At 37.2% G+C, this 20,282-nt stretch overlaps 2 protein-coding genes across 2 annotated transcripts; both read left to right on the forward strand.

The window, feature by feature from the left end:
- The first annotated feature begins 615 nt into the window (after nucleotides 1–615).
- Nucleotides 616–7,764, forward strand: LOC139310320 (uncharacterized). Its single transcript, XM_070934479.1, has 5 exons — nucleotides 616–723; nucleotides 3,027–3,200; nucleotides 4,445–4,544; nucleotides 5,842–5,972; nucleotides 7,492–7,764. The coding sequence occupies exons 1-5, from the start codon at nucleotides 670–672 to the stop codon at nucleotides 7,762–7,764; spliced, it is 732 nt and encodes a 243-aa protein (XP_070790580.1). The 5' UTR covers nucleotides 616–669.
- A 4,427-nt stretch (nucleotides 7,765–12,191) lies between these two features.
- On the forward strand, nucleotides 12,192–19,726 carry LOC139311090 (uncharacterized). The gene is made up of 5 exons (XM_070935424.1): nucleotides 12,192–12,307; nucleotides 14,628–14,804; nucleotides 15,956–16,055; nucleotides 17,868–17,998; nucleotides 18,822–19,726. Exons 1-5 carry the CDS (start codon nucleotides 12,242–12,244, stop codon nucleotides 19,098–19,100), a joined length of 753 nt encoding a protein of 250 aa, XP_070791525.1. The 5' UTR covers nucleotides 12,192–12,241; the 3' UTR covers nucleotides 19,101–19,726.
- The last annotated feature ends 556 nt before the right edge of the window (nucleotides 19,727–20,282 follow it).

The raw sequence follows: 20,282 nt of genomic DNA on the forward strand, positions 1-20,282 counted from the left end.
CCACCTGCATGCTGGTAAACCATAGATTAGGATAGCCCGACTCTTTCCAAAGGTTTTGTGCTTCCTTACAGATCTAGATTATCATTACCTTCCATTTGTAACTCCCCACGTTGTCTCTGTCTTTACCTCACATAAAACGTCTAAATCTGCTACTACCTATCAAAACACATGATGCACCCATAATAAATCTAGATTTTTTTTTTCTTTAATGGATATCCTCTTGGAAAGAAAAAAAAAAACCACACAGGCGCACGCACCTAGAAGCTCACCTAAAACGAATTTGGAAAATAATTTAAAATGCGTTCTAAAGGAAAAGATGGGAAAACAGCAACGTGGCTATTGATCTGAAAGCCGCTTTCTGAAATCCTAGTATCACTTACAAGAGAACAATCCCATTATCAAGCGAAACTGGAAAAGTGAGAGCCTTGCTCCGATTTCTATCCGTTGCATAACTCTCCCTCTGGTCTTTTCCTGCCATTGGTTACAAGCCTGCAACTTCCCCCTTTCTGGTGCAATTGATTTGCTCCTGGTGATTCTCTCACCCCCCCCCCCCCCCAAGGTTAGAAAAGGGGGCAGATTGGAAGACGCAGTTTCTTCCGATCCGAGAGTACGGTAGAAGCCTGGAAGCCCCAAACTTCTATTGTTGCTCTTTCTTTGGGAAACACCATAATGAAGCCGCTTCTTAGCAGCCTCCTGCAGCTCTGGCCTCGAGGATCTGTTTCGGTGAGTGTTACCCTCCATTTAGCCACTTCTGCAGGACTTGATCATCTCCAGTTAGCTTTCCTTGTCGAGCGAGAATTTTCCCCCAAATGTCCCGTTTGCTCCAGTTCTCTTATACTCTCTTCCCAAACTCCCTTCCAGATATGCGGTGCAATCTTTGGGGAAAATCTTTCGAGGCAGAAGAAAACATCTCTTTTGCAACTTGGATTCTTTTTCCAAGGCAGAGTTTCTCAACCTTGTCCACTTTTAAGATGTGGGGACTTCAACTCCCAGAATTCCCCAGGGACTGAGGAATTCTGGGAGTTGAAGTCCACACATCTTAAAAGTGGACAAGGTTGAGAAACTCCTCTCTAAAGGGTCAAACTATGTTGTAAAGGGCAGCGGGTACAAAATTGTGCTTGGGAAAAGACCTATTTTGAGTTGGAGAATTACCCAACTGTGATTCAGAAAAGGAGTCTAGGATGGGAATGGCAAACAAATGGGAGCTGGGGAGATTACCATAACTCTTTCTTGGGCTGGATGCTTTTGGCTGAGAATTTAAAATGGCCACAGGTAGACACCACTGTCTTCTAATATTGAGTTAAGGTCCACAGGCCACCCCAGACTCTCAGAGATGAGGGGCAATGAGGCTGTTAGGGGCTGGCAGCTGGGGGTTTTCCCTGTTGGCTTCAGTTTGAGAAAGAGGTCTTGAATTGCCCCAGGTGATGTCTTCATGAAGAGAGGCCATTCAGAATACCTGGGGCAAAATTCAGAACATAATTATGTTAAGAAACAGATTATTATTGCAACTGGGTGAACTGTTCATTGGGAAACTGAATGTTGCAAGAGGTGACTCCATATTGCAAATACTGTAGGTGTGACTTTAGCTAACATTTCCCAATAACATTTTTTCTTTGGAAAAGTTGAATTTGAGTGAGGGTCTCCAGGGAAGTTATTAAAATTGCCACAGCAGATAATTAAAAGTGCCTGCACACTGATAAAAAATATATGTGAAAACTCATTGAGGCCAAAACTCAAAAAAAAAATTAAATATAGTTTTTTGTGTGAATTTAAATATACAATTCAATAAAGTATGCAATTTAACACTGCAAAATTGCACCACTTAAATGTAGTGATACCTTCTGAATATACCTGTTTGTAGATTCAGGGCTATGATCAGAGTGTATCCATATAATCTGAGGGTTGGATACTTTACATTATATTAAGAGGGTGAGGAATGAGGAAGGCTACAGGGACAATTTAGTTAAGAGAATTTGCATAACTGAGATTCCACCGATTTAACCTTTTAATAGGAAAGATTTGGTCACTAATTTTTGTGTGTGCCTGAATTATGTTCACTGCAGCTTTCATTCTGATCCATAGTCTACCATTTCTCTTTTCCATTTGACATAAAAGGAATCTTCAATGTTTGTTAGCCTAATATCACAAATATCAGCTTCATTGCCAAAAAGCAGGTACAGCTCTTATACAATAACTCACTACCAGATCACTACCTACTGCTAAAAAATTTTTTTCCTGAGCTATTTTTTTCACTGTTTTAAAAAAGCACTTTTTATTTTTTCTTTGCCTGTGTATTTTTTTTATCTTTGGGGGCGGGGGGGGGGAAGGTCAGGTCACCATTTTAAAAGCAATAAATAATTTAAAAATGGCTGGTCTACGAAGTGCCCAAATTTGATGACATGACCACAGGAGCACTGCAATGGTAGTAACTTCAACGAACAGTCATAACTACCATTTGTTCAGCACTGTTGCAACTTAGAATGGTCATTAAGTGGTGAGTAACTGTAGTTGCAGTTCTCTAAATCTGTGCATTCATTCATCTTTGCTTCACTCCAAAGTACTTGGAGGCAAGTAATTCTAATAATCCACTTTAAATCCAACAAACTCTTGACTCTCTTAAGTCCTGATATACAGTGTTTAGATAACATTGCACAACAGACAGTAAAACCTATTTAAAGTCTATGAAATCATCCTGGAAAAAAAGAACTTTACTGACAGGTTGGAGTGAGTTGAGTCTGCTTTATGCCTCTTTTATAAGTGATTCAAAGTTAGCAAATGTTCTATAACTTATTTCCCCCAGTTCTTCAAGCAAATTTGTCATTGACGAGAATTCATCCCATTGAACAAGGTAGTGTGGGTAACTATAAACATTTCCTGCAGCAGTGCTAATTATACAGGCCTATTAAAGAGTTTCAGGCAATAAATGATGCAGTTCTAATTTCACTAAATTTGGGGAGCACTGATGAACTATATGCCATATGTACTTTATTAAATGAAATACTGTATTATATATTTCTGTATTATAGCTTCTGCCACGAACCATGCCTGAGAGATTTGGGGGGAAACACCGAAGTGTAACCTTGAATCATGCATACCACACAAAAGGAGACAACACCAAGCCAACTGAGCGGTATCCAATGCCGAATAAGAAAGACCTACCACATGATATAATAGAACACCTGGAGGAAGCAGAAGCCACGGTAAAAGAAATCAGTTGGAAAAAATCAGTTCATAGAAGCTTGTATCTATCAACCTTCAACATAAATGCTGTTCCTATACACTTGATTAGAGTTTGATCATTATCAGATTAAAGAGACATTAGGAGTTGCTTTGTTGGACAGCTGGTTTCTAACTCTACATGTGAACCTAATGATGATTAAAGATGATTTGATATGCTATCTAATACATGTTTCTTATTCAGTTAAGTTACATACTGGGGTTTAAAATAGATGCAACAATCGGGTTGTGATTAGATGAGAAACAGGATCAGAAAGAAAACACTTTTGTTTAGCCCTTTTCTGCTCTTCCAAGCTAGCTGATACCTTTCATAGCATAGTAGAAAAGGAAAATGACAATGAAGGCTTCATCAGGTGCTATTTATTTGTTATTCAGACTAATATTATAGCCCCATCATGCCATCAAGCCAGAAGAAGCACATCAGTCCTGTATCTTCAGAAACCCTCTATAAATCTCAACATCTGGTAACAGAAAACTCCCAAGGTGAAGGAGCACCTGTTGAGCTTCATTTTTCAGGCTTATTGTTTTGAAGCAATATGTTAGAATTTATTAAAAACTGCCTTAAAACAGATCATCTTATTTGTCCACATAGCCCAATATTATTTAGCTGGCATTTGCTTTCCATTTACCTGCAGCCGAATCCTTTACATCCTTCCACTGAGAATTTGGTTTTTTATGCTTAAAAAAACAGTTGTAAAGCTCAAGTCCTTCTTTTGCTAGGAGAGAATTGAGATCAGTCAACAGTATCCTTATATTTGAACCTCAGCACATTGTTTCAAAGATTTTGCAAATATTCTCAGGACCCAAGAATTCCATTCAGTTATTTAGTGTCTGCTAGAATGCAGGATCCACATCTGATTTCTCTCTCTTGGACCTTTTCCTCACATAATCATTGTGTGTGCAAGTTGAGAATCAAGAACAATTAGGAGGGAATGTTTTTAGCACCAGCAAAGTTGTTGGTTGTCTTCCTTCAATGGCTTGGGAGGTAGCTGTCTTAAAATGAAAACTCACCCTGCTGTTTTTTAAAGGAGCACTATCAGAGAAACCAACAACAAATCTGAGAACATTATGGTTCAAGAAATACTAGCCCCTCTAGAATGTCTTGATACTAAATGGGGAGAATAATTCTGGACTCCTGAATATTTCCCTGAATAGTCTTGAATGTGATTTTAAGGTGTCTGACTATTTCCCCCTCCTTGATTCTCAGAATGGGTTTTTGCCCAATGTGTTTAAAGTGATGGCTAATCGACCAGAAGAATTTAGGGTATTCTTTGCCTATCACGATGTCGTCATGCACAAGAAAACAGGTATGAGTAGCAGTCAAACATGGATGCTTTGAAGATATTTTTCTAAACCAATTGCACTACATTGCATTCCAGTTGTGTTCCTAAGAATACAGGTGTACTTTAAGAACCATTGAACTAAAGAAGGTTTGAGCCAACAGAGACTATTCAACTACTGTGATATCCGAAAGCTTTAAAATAATCTTAAGAGAATGCAGTAGGAATCTAATACAAAAGCAATTAGCTTCCTAGGATACTTCACATACAGTAGGGAGTTAGTTCTGAATTACTGAATGCAGTTTCCCATGTTCTTAATGTGAATGCTAGAACCTAATAAGACTGCTGATGGCCTATTTGAGACTATTGTGAAGCTCAGAGGGGATTTAATTAAAATTCCCAATACATGTCACTAGAGCATGGCACTTTTCACCATAAAGGCTATAACTTAGATGTGAAACTGGTTATCTCTGGCAGTAGAATGGTTGCAGCAGAGATCATAATCATCTCATTCCTGTATAAAAGGCATGTCTCTCCCTGACTTAAAATCATGAATCGCCTCCATGAGCAACAACACAATGGAATTTTATTTTAAAATCCTGAAAAATAGCTATAATCTGACAGAGTAGTCACTTTTCAATATCATAATTTAATTTCCATTATGTATGGAATAGGATACCAAGTGGTCAACAATAATTACGTAATAATGTGATTGGATTTTGGGGCATTAGAACAGGTCTAGAATGATATTCAAATGTATGGCATTGCTCTGTCTTTTAGCATCACCAATTTGTTGATTTCTGATTTCATTTTGGTTATAGAATGTCAGATAAGTGCCCAACCTATGCATAACTATTGTTGCCTTCTTCCTCTTAAAAAAAACCCCAAACAATGATTGATTTTACTTAAGATTTGGTCATTTATCTAATGCTGAGAATGCAGTTCTATTCTTGTTTGATTATACTTGACTTAAGATGTCTGTTGATAATGACTGTTCACATTGACTTATGATTTCTGGGAAATGAGTGAATCCTGTTGTGGCTTTGACTCTGTAATGTGTATTTGTACAGTACACTTTGTGGCAAGTGAGGCTTCTTTCAGCATTTAAAGAATATATCCCAGAAGATGGCACATAGTATATAATTATTAAAAAATTTCTTATTTTTGCTCCTACTGGCATAATAAAACAAAAACATTTTTAAAAAGCTGATCTTGTATAACTATATGGTATTAGGGGAGGGTAACATTCATACACAACATCAACTTGTGCTTTGGTGAATCTGCCCTGAGACTACTCACCTTTCACAACTCTCTTCCTCTCCAGGAAAGCTAAGTATGGCTGACAAAGAGCTCATTGCTGTGGTTGTGAGTATTGTAAACCACACTCCCTACTGTGTAACCGTACATAGTGCCTCACATCGGAAGTACTCCAAGAAACCAACTTTAGCAGATCAGGTCAGTCCCCATACCTGCCTTGTTTTTCTCTTGAAAGCATATTCTTTTCCCTTATTATGATCTATCCTGTTTCCCCCAAAATAAGACATCCCCTGATAATAAGCCCAATCGGCCTTTTGAGCATATGGCAATAAGGCCAAGCCCTTATTTCAGGGTTCAAAAAAATATAAGACAGGGTCTTATTTTCGGGGAAACACGGTAGTTGTATGAAAAGATCTGTAAAATTAGAAGACGTGAATAAAAAATGGGTTTGTTTGTTTGCTTGCTTGCTTTGTTTGTAAGATGTCCAAATCCATAAAGACTCTGTGCAGCACACAGTTTCGGTATGTATGCATGAATTGCCTGCTCAGCACATAATGTATAACTCTTAGATGTGTACATCAATACAAAGCAGAGCACCAAAAATGAATAAAAACAATATAAAACCAAGATAACGAACCACAGTCATATAGATGCATGTAACTGAGGTTGGCATAACAAACATTCACTCTCCTAGCAGGAAAGTGGGTCAGTCAACATTAAAGCTCAGTGCCCAGGAGAAAAGCCACATCTTCATTGTTCTAGGAAAGGCTAATAGGATCAGGGCTGCCAACTATCCAGAGATAGATAGAGCAGCAGAGAAGATAACTTCACAGCCCCAGAAACAAGACCTGTAGCATGCTTACCCTGTGTAATCTAGTAGGACAGGCAGAAATAAACATGCAGTCCTGCTAATAATCCAGTCTTGTGTCATGTAGGGCAGGGTCTCCAACCTTGGCAACTTTCAGACTTGTGGACTCCAACTCCCAGAATTCCTTAGCCAACATGGCTGGCTGAGGAATTCTAGTTGAAGTCCACGAGTCTTAAAGTTGCCAAAGTTGGAGACCTCTGATGTAGGGCTTTATAGGTGATAACTTGAATTACATCCAGAAGCCTATTGGAAGCCAGGTCAGCTTGTGAAATTATGATGCTACATGAGTGTAGAATTATGCCCAATATTACCCACTTGTTGCAGTCTGGACCTGTTACAGGTTTCAAATAGACTTCAAGACACATAGCCTCACATAGATCTCATTGGAGAAATCTAGCCAGGAAGTGACTATGATGTGGGTGGATTCCTTGTATTTACCATGTTTCCCCCAAAATAAGACCCTGTTTTATATTTTTTTTGAACCCCAAAATAAGTGCTTGGCCTTTTTTGGGGAGGTCTTATTATTTTGGGAGGCATGGAGCAAGATGGGGCTCTTCTTGCCATCTTACCTGATTTCCAGCTCTGCGTTTAAATTCAGTGAGGGCTTATTTTCAGGGGAAGGGTTATTTTAGCGCGTGCGCTCAAAAGTTTTATTTTGGGGAAAACAGGATATATTCAATAAGTTCAAAAAAAGCAGAAGAAACAAGTTATACAAAAAGAAACTTGCTCTAAATTCAGATGTTCTGTAATATTAAAAGATAGCAGCTTAAAAAGAAAGATGGAAAGATTACTGAAGAAAACAAAACCAAAAACATTATGCCCCAAAGTTTGTACTTTGCTTTTGTATAGGTGGCTGTGAATTGGAAACTGGCTGATCTAAGTGATCGAGAAGTAGCCATGCTTGAGTTTGCCCTTGCTATCTGCAGAGCAGATAACATAACAGAAGAGCACTTCCGAAAGCTGGAGGCACATGGATTTGATCGAGAAGATGCCTGGGACATAGGCTCCATTTCAGCCTTTTTTGCCATGGCAAATCGCATAGCTCTCTTCACAGATATGCGTCCCAACCCGGAATATTATAACATGGATAGAGAAGAAGACAAGGTCCAATCTTCCAAATAAACTTTGCTGGTATTTACAAGAATATTTGCTCCTTAGTGCTATGGCTAAGTCTGGCTAATGAACAGCACCACTTTCTATTACATGCAATACTGTACTTTCAAAGTACTGTCCTATTTGGTTGATGTAGCACACCTTACTTACTTTCATATACTTAAATATTTTCTACACTTTAGAGAATCTAATTCTAAAAAATGGGTCTGGTTTTATTTTTATCTTATTTATAATAATATTGAAACCTAACTTAATCCTTTTGCACCTCTGAGCTTTTCTATTTTGATCAAAAATGTTGATTTTTGGGGGGTTCAGACTGCAGTTTGGGGAGTAACATCACTTTAACTGCTGCTATATAATTACACTGATCAGAATACATAATTCTATCTATAACGGATTTGAGATGATTAGTCAATAATTTTGACTTTAATAATGAAGTAGACATTAGTACAAAAATGTACTATGCAATTTTTCCTGGATTTAAAATGTGTCACTTTAGATTTTTGTCATGAATCAGGAATATTCTTACCTTGATGTTATAAATTACATATTTCTTTAATTTAATTACATATGCATAAAACATCTGTAATTAAAATATATTTGAACATTTATGGTAATCCTTGATAAAACCATTTAAGCCAGATTTTCAATTTTCAAAATGTTGAAGTCTGCTATTCAGTTTCTGTAAATGATGAACCTGTGTATTGAATATCTGTGTTGATAACACTGGTTAACTCCAATGTATAATTCTTAACAATCTCTGATGTTGAATATATATATGTTTGCAATAGTGGCAAATATCTGTAGTTTGAGTATAGGATGACACTTACCTGATGTGACACACACACACACCCCATCACAAGACCTACTGACTACACAAAGCCCTTATAAGCAGAAGAACACTAACATCGATATCCCCTACATTCTGCTGAAGATGTTACCTAGCCTACTAAGGAAACATTCAGAAACCAACCCACAAGCTCGGAGAACGAACCTCCACTCTCAAACATATATGCATCAACTTACAACCATTTGTTTAATGGTCGTTCAAAGTTACAATGGTACTGAAAAAAGTGGCCAGTTCTCACACTTATGACCATTGCAGCATCTCCACACTCATGTCATCATGCTTCAGATGCTTGGCAACTGGCACATATTTACAATGGTTGCAATGTCCTGGTGGTCTGGGATCGTCATTTGCTCCCTTCCTAGGGAGCTTCTGACAATGGGGGAAGCCAGATTCACTTCACAACTACATGATTCACTTAACCATGGCAAAAAGGTCATAAAATGAGGGATGAACCACTTAACAAAAGTCTTGCTTACCAATGGAATTTTTGGATTCGATTGTGGTTGTAAATCAAGAGCTATCTATATATTTCTTCAAAAATCTTGAATACTAAGTGCTATTATTGGTATTGTAATTGAACATAAATATATTGATTTCATAAATCACTTATCTTTTTAAAATTTATTTTCTAATAAAGTTCAAAATCTTATTTTTGCTTTCAATTTAGAAGTGGTATTGAAATTTTGTTTAAGTGTTTATTTTGTGAGTGTTTATACGCCTTTGGGGAACTTTTTTTTTATAGTTTGCTTATGAATCTTTAATTTCTAAATTTTCTTAGATTTTTTTCTTTTTAATTATATTCCTCTTTTTAATTATATTCCATTGTTACTCACACAATGAATTAATAAATAAATGCTAATAAATTCTATCCTAATTTGTTTTCCATGTTAACTTCCCTCCTTCTAAAGAATTACTTATTATCTCAAGTATCTCATGTACATATAACTTAATCCTAATACAAACAGATATTTTAATACTCTTCTAGATCTTTTACTTATTCATTCTAAAAAGTACTTATCAATAACCTTTTTTATAAACTATCTTCTTTCATTTGTGATAGTCATTTCCAGCTTGGCCAAATCTCCAAGTTTGTTCCTTGAGTTTGCACCAGAGGGAGCCTTTTTCAAGTTTGCTTTTATTCCTATCCTGAATAATATAAATTGTTTCTCTTCCATTTGGTTGCAATATTATAAGTTTAAATGAAAACCTTCACCTCTATCAAATCTTTTCCATCCTTCTGAAAAAGCCTTAAATGTAACCCTTTTCTGTAAAAGAGTTTCAATAAAACCAAACTTTGTCTCCTTCCCACTTTTTCCTTCAGTTTGCAAACTTCCTGAATAATTTTATCTCTAGTAAGTTCATTAAAAAAAAACTTAATTGAAATATCCCAAGGTGTGTTCAACTTTGTAAGTATGCATTTTTGAACTGTATATGAACATCCTGTGACGTGTTGAGAGAGGGTAACTGGCCCAAAGCCAGTTTTCATATATAAGATGGGACTAGAACTCACTGCCTCCTGGTTTCTAGCCTGGCATCTTAACCACTACATCAGAATCAGAATCATGCTAGAAGGGACCTTGGAAGTTTTCTAGTTCAGCCCTCTGTTCAAGCAAGAGATTCTATACCATTTCTGACAAGTGACTGTCCAATCTCTTCTTAAAAACCTCCAGTGATGAAGCACCCACAATGTCTGAATGCAAGCTGTTCTACAGGTTAATTGTCCTCACTGTTAGGAGGTGTCTCCTTAATTCCAGGTTGCTTCTCTCCTTGATTAGATTGACTCCTCTTAAAATCTGCGAGGAAGTGGGAACAGTAACTGCTTATCTTTTTATTAATGAAAGAAAAAATTCTCACTTCATGTATGTTGAATGAAATTCACGAACATCTTAGTGTCTGGGGAGAGAAAAGCATTTTATTTCTAGTCAAATAAATTTAAACCTCTTCCCTCTTCATATACACATGCAGAAACCAGTAGTTTCAAGGCTTCAGCAGAAAACCACTATATAAATATATTTTAAGCGACACCAAAGGACATCAAGAAACCAACCAAGGCCTCTTAATTTGGGTAAGTAGGAGAAAAGTCTGGAACTTAAACTCTGAATAATTTAAGCCCAGTGCCAAATAGGATGAGTCCAGAAAGCTGATTTAAGTAGAAACTTGGATGAAGCTTGATAACTCATTATATACACCCACACAACCTTAATTTTAACTTGTTTGAATGTTTAGTTACCAGATAGGTGAGCTAGTTGGAATTATTGTGTTGTTTATTATGTAGCAAGCAAGCGAGGAAAACTATGGGAGATCTCAGTTAAAACCAGGGAAACTATAATGTTGCATTTCTTCATAAATCTTGTACTCTTGACTTCCTGTGTAGATGAGAAACCCTTTTGGTTAAAACTAGTGAACCATTTTAACAGATTCATGGATAATGAAAAATGGACAGTGATTAAAGTGTGTGTGTGTATTATGTATGTGTTTGGGTAGACACACTTTCTCTTGAGAGCAGGCAATAATTTCATTTTTAATGCGGGCCAGTGTGCCCACAGTAAAAAAACAACAGTAAAGAGTTATCTTAATTGTGACTTGTATATAGCCAATACCCAAATGCAATGTGAAATTAATCAACTCTTCCATTGCTCTCCTTATTTCATAGTTCTTTAATCACATTTCATCTCCATACCTTGGTAAATTTAAAGTAAAATAAAACAATGAATACTAAATAAAAATAGTGATCTTAATGAGGATATACTGTCCTTACATGCTTATTCCAACAACTCATTCTTTATGTCTATGAAGATTTCCGTCATCCAGATTATGCTTTGTCTCAAAGGCACTTTTTTCAAAAGGCAACTGGACTTTGTTTTTTTCCCTGAGGAAGATTTCGCTTCTCATCCAAGAAGCTTCTTCAGTCTTGGCTGAATTCAGAACTGAAGAAGCTCCTTGGATGAGAAGCGAAACGTCTTCCATAAGGAAAAAACAAAAGTCCAGTTGCCTTTTGAAAAAACGCCTTTGAGTTCACTATTTACTCTTTTCAAGCACAGTAGACCCTAAGCAGCCCCGCACAGCATTACAGGAACACCAGAAGTGTATTGATTACGCTCTTTACAGAAAATCTACCAAGTGAGAACCACCTGGATTTCCAAAATGTGTACATAATAGGAGTCAGGGTAACCCCCTAATCTTAAAAAATGGTAACAGTGATTTTCCAGGCAGACTTACTCGCTCTTTATAGCAACCCAATGAAGCAAGCCTTGGACCACATCCTCTCCCACCTCCAAATCTCAGTTGTGTTGCCTCTTCTCATCTGGAACTTAATTCATCCTCCTCCTCTCCATCCCCGCCTGCCTCGTACAGTTTCTCAGTGGCAACTTTTCCTACTTCTCCAGCTTCACTATCTCCCATCGACTCCGATCTCATTTCTCCCCACGCCATGCTTAAGAGAGAGGAGCCCACAACAGTTAGGGCCCTACAATACAATACAGGACAGCTTAGCTTTGAGAGGCGGGCTCGCAATGATATCATAAAGGAGGCGGGTTTGGGGAGACAGTGTCGGGCATGCGTGCTTCCTCTCACCTCCCAATACCCACCGAAGGCTGGCATTTCGGATTGCTCGGTCCTGTTTTCCGCAAGGGTATCATGATCAAGCGTTTTCTCCTCTCCGGCTTCCTCCAGCTCCACCGCCGCGGCGGCGGCTCCGTTTCGGTGAGTAGGGCTCCCGCAGCCGCGCGCCTCCCCCCTTAATATTATATTATTAATATTCCCACCCTATTCGCCTAGAAACGGGCTGTCGAGGGTTTCCTGGAGCGGCGCTTGTTGGACCTAATTCAACAGGGAGCGCTTTCGGCCAGGGGGAGCCGTGGGAGATGATGGGGTTCGGCTCTTTTATATTTATACCGTTAGTGCAGTACGTTAAGAGTGAGGAGGCTAAAGGGAAATTTGCAGCTAACAGATCTTCTGCAACTGGGTGCCCAGTGATTAATTCAACTTGAACTCTGGAACGCTTTATTGTGAAATGGCCTATTGCAGGGTTCTCTCTCCTGTTTGGATAAAAGCACAATCTCGTTTATTGGAATCCTTTCTCAATAGCTTCCCCCCGCCCCCCGCCCCCCCCCCCGTGTCCTTCAGAAAGTGTAAAATTTCCTGAGTATGGAGGAGGCCACTGATTCACCAAAGCAGAGAGAATCAAAAGCAGCTGGTCTCTTGACAGAAATGTTGATGAGGAAAAGAAGAGATACAGCAGCTCATTGCATATAGCTGCTTCCCTAGCTCTCCTTCCTTCCCTCCCTCTGTCCCCACACATAAACACACACACATACACACACACACACACACACAGAGTATTTCACTATCCAAAATGAGATTTCCCCATTTACTTAGTGTCTTCATAACATCATCCCAACCATAAGTGAAATGGTATAAAGCTGTTAGTTACTGTTGTTTTTGCATAACATTAGAAGATATTATGAATCCCTTGTGAGAAAGTAATAATCCCTTGAGAATTCCTTGTGAGAAAGTGACATTGTGAATCTCACAATATCACTGCTTTCTCATTTCATTTCTCATTTTTCATTTCATTTTTTTTAACTTCATTGTTATTGTACATGTATATACAGTATACCGATACAACGAAATTCACTTAACACTCAAAGACCAGGTCCAACACACATAACAATCCCCAAACACACTCCCACCCACCACAATTCCCCACCCCTAAACTACTCAAGCATCCACACAACAAACCAAGTAATACTGTCCAACAGCTCACTGATGGTGCCGTTTGGTTCATTATTGAGTGCAATTATAGCTTTGGGATAAAAACTATTCAGAAAACGTGTGGTCTGAGTTTTAATTGTTCTGTATCTTCTGCCAGAAGGCAACAGTCCAAAAAGATTGTAAGGAGGATGGGAAGAGTCTCTGAGAATGTTATGCAACTTTCTCAAACAGCGAGATTCAAAGATGTAGTCCAGGGCTGGTAGCTGGAGTCCGATGATATTCTGGGAAGTTTTAATGATTCTCTGTAGAGCTTTTTTGTCTGCTATAGAGCTGCTCCCATTCCATGCAAGAATGCCGTATGTCAGGACACTCTCAATGGTGCTGCGATAGTAGGACAGAAGTAGATGCTGAGATAGATTTATCTTTCTGAGCATTCTCAGGAAATACAGCCTCTTCTGTGCCTTCTTCACAAGCATGTTAGCATTCATAGTCCATGAGAGGTCCTCCGAGACCTCTCATGGCCCAGAAATTTAAAACTACCCACCCTCTCCACCTCCTCACCATTTATGTACAATGGTAAATGTAGATCTCTCTTCCTCCTGAAGTCAATTATAAGTTTTTTAGTTTTTGTGGTGTTAAGTGTGAGATTATTTTCATTACACCACAATGTCAGTCCTTGTACTTCCTTCTTGTAAGTAGACTCATTGTTCTTATTAATGAGCCCCATCACTGTTGTGTCATCCGCAAATTTAATAATTGCGTTGGTGTTATACAATAGGGTACAGTCATGTGTGTACAAGGAATAAAGGAAAGAACTTAGCACACAATCCTGGGGGGGCTCCTGTGCTTCATCTGGCCTTTATGTCAAAAAAACATTTGTCTCCATTCAGAATTTGAACTTCTCTGAAAAAATTCAGCTCAGCAGTTCCTTCACTTCTATTTTTTAAGAGTTTCAAAACTGGGAGATATTTGACCATTTTTCTGTTTCATAGCCCTTCACATACATACTCCTAAAAAGAGTTGCTCCAATAGTAAGATGGGTGACATATTGTATACAGTATGCCTTTAAAAAGCTATAATTATATTTGACAGTAAACTCAGGTTTATCACTGGTGAGAGCATCTCTTCAAAATGGTACGTGGGGGAGTGTAGCAATCTCACTGCACTAGTTTGAAATGCCTATTTAGAACTTGTACCTGCAGTGATACTGAAGCTCTTAAGGACTGTAGCTGTTTTAGACAATCAAAAGTACAAGTAATCATTTAATATCCTATGTTAATGAAAGATTATCTTTTGTTCTGTATTTTAGTTTCTTCCTCTCAGTGTATCAGGAAACTTATGGGGAAGATCCCAAAGTGTAGCACTGAATCATCCAAAGAATACAGAAGGAGAAAATACTGCTAAGGAAATTGGACGCTATCCAGTACCCAAGAAGACAGATTTGCCATATGATATAGTGGAACTCATGGAGGAAATGGAAGTAAAGGTAAAAATACCTTACTGGAACAATCCTGCCTATGCTACTTTCATTATTGTAGGACTATATTTCCCATCTTAACATTTTTTTCCCTTTGGCTCTAATACCTTCTGACAGCTGTTTTTGTCCATTATATCAGTGAGAGGCATCTGAAGTGAAGGATGTTTTTAGCAGGACATGAAAATATAAAAATTCTGATTAACCATTGTCTGAATTTAGTACTCTAAGCATTAATGAATTAAATGAAGTATCTTGGATTGGACACTTGGATAATAATGTGTGCCTGCAAAGCCATCAATCATTCTTCTTCAAGAACTGTATATCTCCTGTTCTTCTCACTTTCTAGAACTATAAAAGCCACCAGGATGACTGAGCATCTGTTGAGCCTCATTGGATCTCAGGGCTATTGTTTGGAAGCAATAATATTTGATAGACATTTTAAAAAAATCTGATAGCAGATAATTTTATTACTCCATGTAGCTAAGTGTGGTTAATGTGGTGCTCTAGATTCTTGCCTGCCAGCAACCTTTCAATTGGAAAGGACAAGACTTGAAAACTAGAGATTTCCTTCTAGGAAAATATAAGTTTTTCAATTGAGCCATTATTATTTTCCATTAACATCACTCTTTAATACTCCATCACAGGTAGTCCTTGAATAAACTATTCATTTAGCAACCATTCAAAATTACAGTGGCACTGAAAGAAATTAGTTATGACCTATCCTCATGCTTATAACAGCTGCAGCCTCTCCTTAGTCACATGATCAAAATTCAGGCACTAGGCAACAGCCATGTACTTATGTTGGTTGCAGCAATACAGGGCTGTGTGATCGCTATATGCAACTTCCCAACCAGCTTCCAACATACAGAGTCAGTGGGGGTGGAGCTTGATTTGTTTAATGACCATGTGATTCATGTAACAACAGCAATGATTTGCTTAATAACTCTGGCAAAAGTTGTAAAATAAGTCACAATTCACTTAACAGCCATATTGCTTAGGAACAGAAATTCTGGTCCCAACTGTCATAAATTGAGGACTATCTGTACATGATCCAAACTAATTCTGCCTTGTAACTACAGTATCTGTGAATTGAAATAATACAGATGTTGGATAGCCTCTTACATAAATGATGTCTGACTATTTTTTTTCTTAATCCTCAGACTGGGTTTTTGCCCAATGTGTTTAAGGTTATGGCTCATCGGCCAGCAGAATTTAGGGCATTCTTTGCCTATTACAATGCCATCATGAACAAAGAGACAGGTAAGAATACCCATCTGGCATTGACTGATGAAAACTTTTTCCTGGTAAGAATCTCTTAAGTCACTTAGTGGCATTTAGTATTCCAATATAGGTCCAATTTAAGAATTGCCTCAAGCTTTCTATAACTATAGAACAGGAATCAGCCAATTACAATATCCATTAGCTTTCATATCCCCGAACAATCCCTAATTTGCAATCAGAAAATTACTATGGATCATTGTTGTATCAAACATGGTTTTCCAGTAATTCTTGAAACAAGATTGATGATGATGATGAGCCTTCAATGAAAATAAAAGGAGGTTTCATAGGATTTCACAATATACAGCAAAGAATGGTTTACAGGTACTCCTCAACTTATGTTCGCAAAATGAGCCCAAAATTTATGTTGTTAAATGAGACATTTGTTAAGTGAGCTTTGCCCCATTTTATGAACTTTCTTGCCACAGTTGTTAAGTGAATCACTGCTTCCCCATTGATTTTGCTTGTCAAAAGGTCGCAAAAGGTGATCACATGATCCTGGGACACAGCAATGGTCATAAGTGTGAACCAGTTGCCAAGCATCTGAATTTTGATCACAGGAGCATGGGGATGCTGCAAAGGTTGTAACTGAAGAACTTTATTCAGTGCCGTTGTAACTTTGAACAATTACTAAACGAACTGTTGTAAATTGAGGACTACCTGTATTTATTTTAAAAACTAGCCCTTAAAATGTGGATATATTCGTGTAGATAGAATAGAATAGAATAGAATAGAATAGAATAGAATAGAATAGAATAGAATAGAATAGAATAGAATAGAATAGAATAGAATTCTTTATTGGCCAAGTGTGATTGGACACACAAGGAATTTGTCTTGGTGCATATGCTCTCGGAGTACATAAAAGAAAAGATACATTCGTCAAGAATCATAAGGTACAACACTTAATAAGTCGTAGGGAAACAGTCAATATAAATCTTAAGGATACCAGCAACAAGGTTATAGTCATATAGTCATAAGTGAGAGGAGATGGGTGATAGGAATGATGAGAAGATTAATAGTAATGCAGACTTAGTAACTAGTTTGACAGTGTTGTGGAATTATTTGTTTAGCAGAGTGATGGTGTTCGGGAAAAAACTGTTCTTGTGTCTAGTTCTGGTGTGCAGTGCTCTATAGCGTCGTTTTGAGGGTAGGAGTCGAAACAGTTTATATCCAGGATGCGAGGGGTCTAAATATTTTCACAGCCCTCTTTTTGACTCATGCAGTATACAGGTCCTCAATGGAAGGCAGGTTGGTAGCAATTGTTTTTTCTGCAGTTCTAATTATCCTCTGAAGTCTGTGTCTGTCTTGTTGGGTTGCAGAACCAAACCAGATTACTGCAGTAGTGATTCAGTTGTTGGTGCATTGGAGAAATTGTCATTTTAGTCCTAATTATTTAAGATCCACAATTATTTCTTGTATGCATTGGTTGTGCAGATTATGGACTGCAGATTATGGTGCAGATTTTTATGTGTGTGTAGTAGCTGTTAGGATTCAGTTTATATTTGAATAATATTATTTTTCCAAGCTGAATAATAAAAAGCCATCCGTCTCATTTCAGGGGCTATTTGCCAGGGCCTTCTTAGCAGAAGATAACAGTATTAAATATAGAAAATTTAACTTCTATTTGAAGTTGCTTGCCTGCAGTGACATGATAACAATCAAGCATGGATTGAAATTGTCAAGATAAGGCAGTAAAGCAAGTGCAGGATAATTCCTATTAATTTAGAGTCATGCTTGCTTTGGGGAATAAGTCCTGGAGCAGCTATAGAAATAAGATTCATCTTTCTCCCATAGGAAACCTAAGCAAGGCTGACAAAGAACTCATTATTGTGGCTACCAGTATTGTCAACAAGTGTCCCTACTGTGTAATTGCACATAGTGCCTTACATCGCATCTACTCTAAGAAACCAACTTTGGCAGATCAGGTCAGACCCAAGTTTATTTGCCTTTCTGTGTGGGTTTGATTTCTGTTCTGCTTTAAATAGTACATAAGCATGATCAAGTACATGCAGCAGCTTGGAATCTATGTGGGAAAAGTAGGGAAAACTGGAAGGAATGAGTGAAAATAACTTCTAAATTCACAAGCCAGTTTTCCAAAGTGTGTGTGTCTCACGACTGTGTTATTCTTAGCAGTTTTGTTCTTCATTGAATTCTATTTGGGGAATATGGTTGCAAGAAGTTTAAGTAGCACCTGTCCTGTAATAAATTGCAACTGAAAGAAAATCTTGAAAGATTTTTAAAGAAGGCTGGGTAATAATTACAGATTAGTTCTATATGAGATTCTGTTAAAATGAAAGTAAAGTAAATTCATCCATTTCTAAAGACTGCAGAAGCTAACTCAGCCCTCCAATCTGCCTTGTAATTATCAAAAAGATTATATTGGCAGATGCTACAAGTCACACTACCTTCTTTTAAGAGTGAAAAATGCACATGCCAGGATACCCTCATATGTTTTATAACTGTTTTTAATGTAACTATAATATTGTTTGCCACCCAAAGTCAGTTGTTGAGATGGGCAGCCATACAAATTGATTAAATAAAAGAAATAAATATGTGCAAAAATAAAAAATACCTTTCATATTCATTGTTATGAATATCCTGCATTGTGTTATAGTTCGCATTCCTCAAACTTTGTTCTGAAGATACTGATTTCTTTGACATAGACTGATCTGAGCCGTGATCTCACATTTAACCCTAAATGAACCCAAATGGAAGTTTGTAATCTCTTGTGGCTTTATTTTTGTTTAGGTGGCTGTGAATTGGAAACTGGCTGATTTAAGTGAGCGGGAAATGGCCATGCTTGACTTTGCCCTTGCTGTCTGCAGAGCAGATAACATAACGGAAGAGCACTTTCAGAAACTGGAGGCACATGGATTTGACCGAGAAGATGCCTGGGACATAAGCTCCATTTCAGCCTTTTTTGCCATGTCAAATCGCTTAGCTCACGTCATAGATCTTCACCCCAACCCAGAATTCTATATCATGGGAAGAATACCAAGAGAGAAAAAGACCATTTCTTCCCAGTAAAACTTGTTGATATCCTAATCTGTGCAAACACTGAGGTCAAGCTTGACTAATTACTGAATTACGAAAATGGACCAGTTTTAGAAACAATACAATACAATACAATACAATACAATACAATACAATACAATACAATACAATACAATACAATACAATACAATACAATACAATACAATACAATACTTCTGAAATTATTTCAAGTAAATCTCAATTGGAATGGGTTTCTTTAAAAGAAAAAGTGAGATCAGATATTTGTAGTTTCTTTTGATCATAAGTAAAGATATGATTAGAAGTAAGAACCTCATATCTTTTATTTCTATGTAGCTAACTAAATACTATAAGGCCTTTTTATTCAGACATTGGAAAAGACAAATAAGCTGTGTTTACATTCTCATTTCCTCTAAAGTACTGGCAACATGGTTGATTCCTAAAGGCTTAAGTTTTTGCACTGGATCAGGAGTCTTTTTAAATTTTATTTTAATGAGCTTTATAATGTAATTCTATTTCTTCTCTTTGGATTTAACAATGCTTTCATTCATTTGTGAATTTCAGCTTTTTTATCCTTTGATTTAAAAAGGTCATGCAAACAACTGAAAAATGAAAGGTATTAAACAGTTACAATAAATTAATATATGTTTTTGCTATTTATTTTATTTATTGTATTTATTTTGTTATTGCTCTTTGTAAAAAGTCTTAAATTATATGACAGCTTTCCTGATGCTGATATCTCAGAACTATGATAAATATCTCTGTAAACATTAGATTTTCAAGCAAAGATGAAAAAGCAATTACAGTACTTGTTTTTTAACTGAAGGAATACAGTATATTTTTGGCTCAAAACTGATATGCACTGAAATTCTAGTCTTGCTGTAAACATACCTCCTTTAATCCTAATGTTTGAAAGCTCATTTTATTAGCTTGGTGAATTAGTTGGGTCTCCAATATTTGCCCATTATAATAAGATAAGACTAACTACAGGGAATCTGTGTCCAAAATATATACTGTTCATTCCAAATCTAACTTTAATATTCATCAAATATCACTCAAATGAGTATTTTCTTCCCTGCACAGATGAGAAGCTCTTTAATCTGGAAATTTAGAAACAAAAAAATGCATGAATATACTCTATGCTTATTTCATTGATTCAATCCTATATTGCTGCAGGCTGCCAGGACCTATTTTTAT

The sequence above is a fragment of the Pituophis catenifer genome, unplaced genomic scaffold (assembly GCF_029215685.1).
Source record: "Pituophis catenifer annectens isolate HBS135680 unplaced genomic scaffold, rPitCat1.0.hap2 SCAF_2, whole genome shotgun sequence".
Classification (NCBI taxonomy): Eukaryota; Metazoa; Chordata; class Lepidosauria; order Squamata; family Colubridae; genus Pituophis; species Pituophis catenifer.

Coding starts and splice junctions, on each gene's coding strand:
- LOC139310320 (XM_070934479.1), top strand. CDS start 670: ATGAAGCCGCTTCTTAGCAGCCTCCTGCAGCTCTGGCCTCGAGGATCT. Junction 4,545..5,841: donor CGTCATGCACAAGAAAACAG/GTATGAGTAGCA, acceptor CTTCCTCTCCAG/GAAAGCTAAGTATGGCTGAC. Junction 5,973..7,491: donor AACCAACTTTAGCAGATCAG/GTCAGTCCCCAT, acceptor GCTTTTGTATAG/GTGGCTGTGAATTGGAAACT.
- LOC139311090 (XM_070935424.1), top strand. CDS start 12,242: ATGATCAAGCGTTTTCTCCTCTCCGGCTTCCTCCAGCTCCACCGCCGC. Junction 12,308..14,627: donor GCGGCGGCGGCTCCGTTTCG/GTGAGTAGGGCT, acceptor TCTGTATTTTAG/TTTCTTCCTCTCAGTGTATC. Junction 16,056..17,867: donor CATCATGAACAAAGAGACAG/GTAAGAATACCC, acceptor TTTCTCCCATAG/GAAACCTAAGCAAGGCTGAC.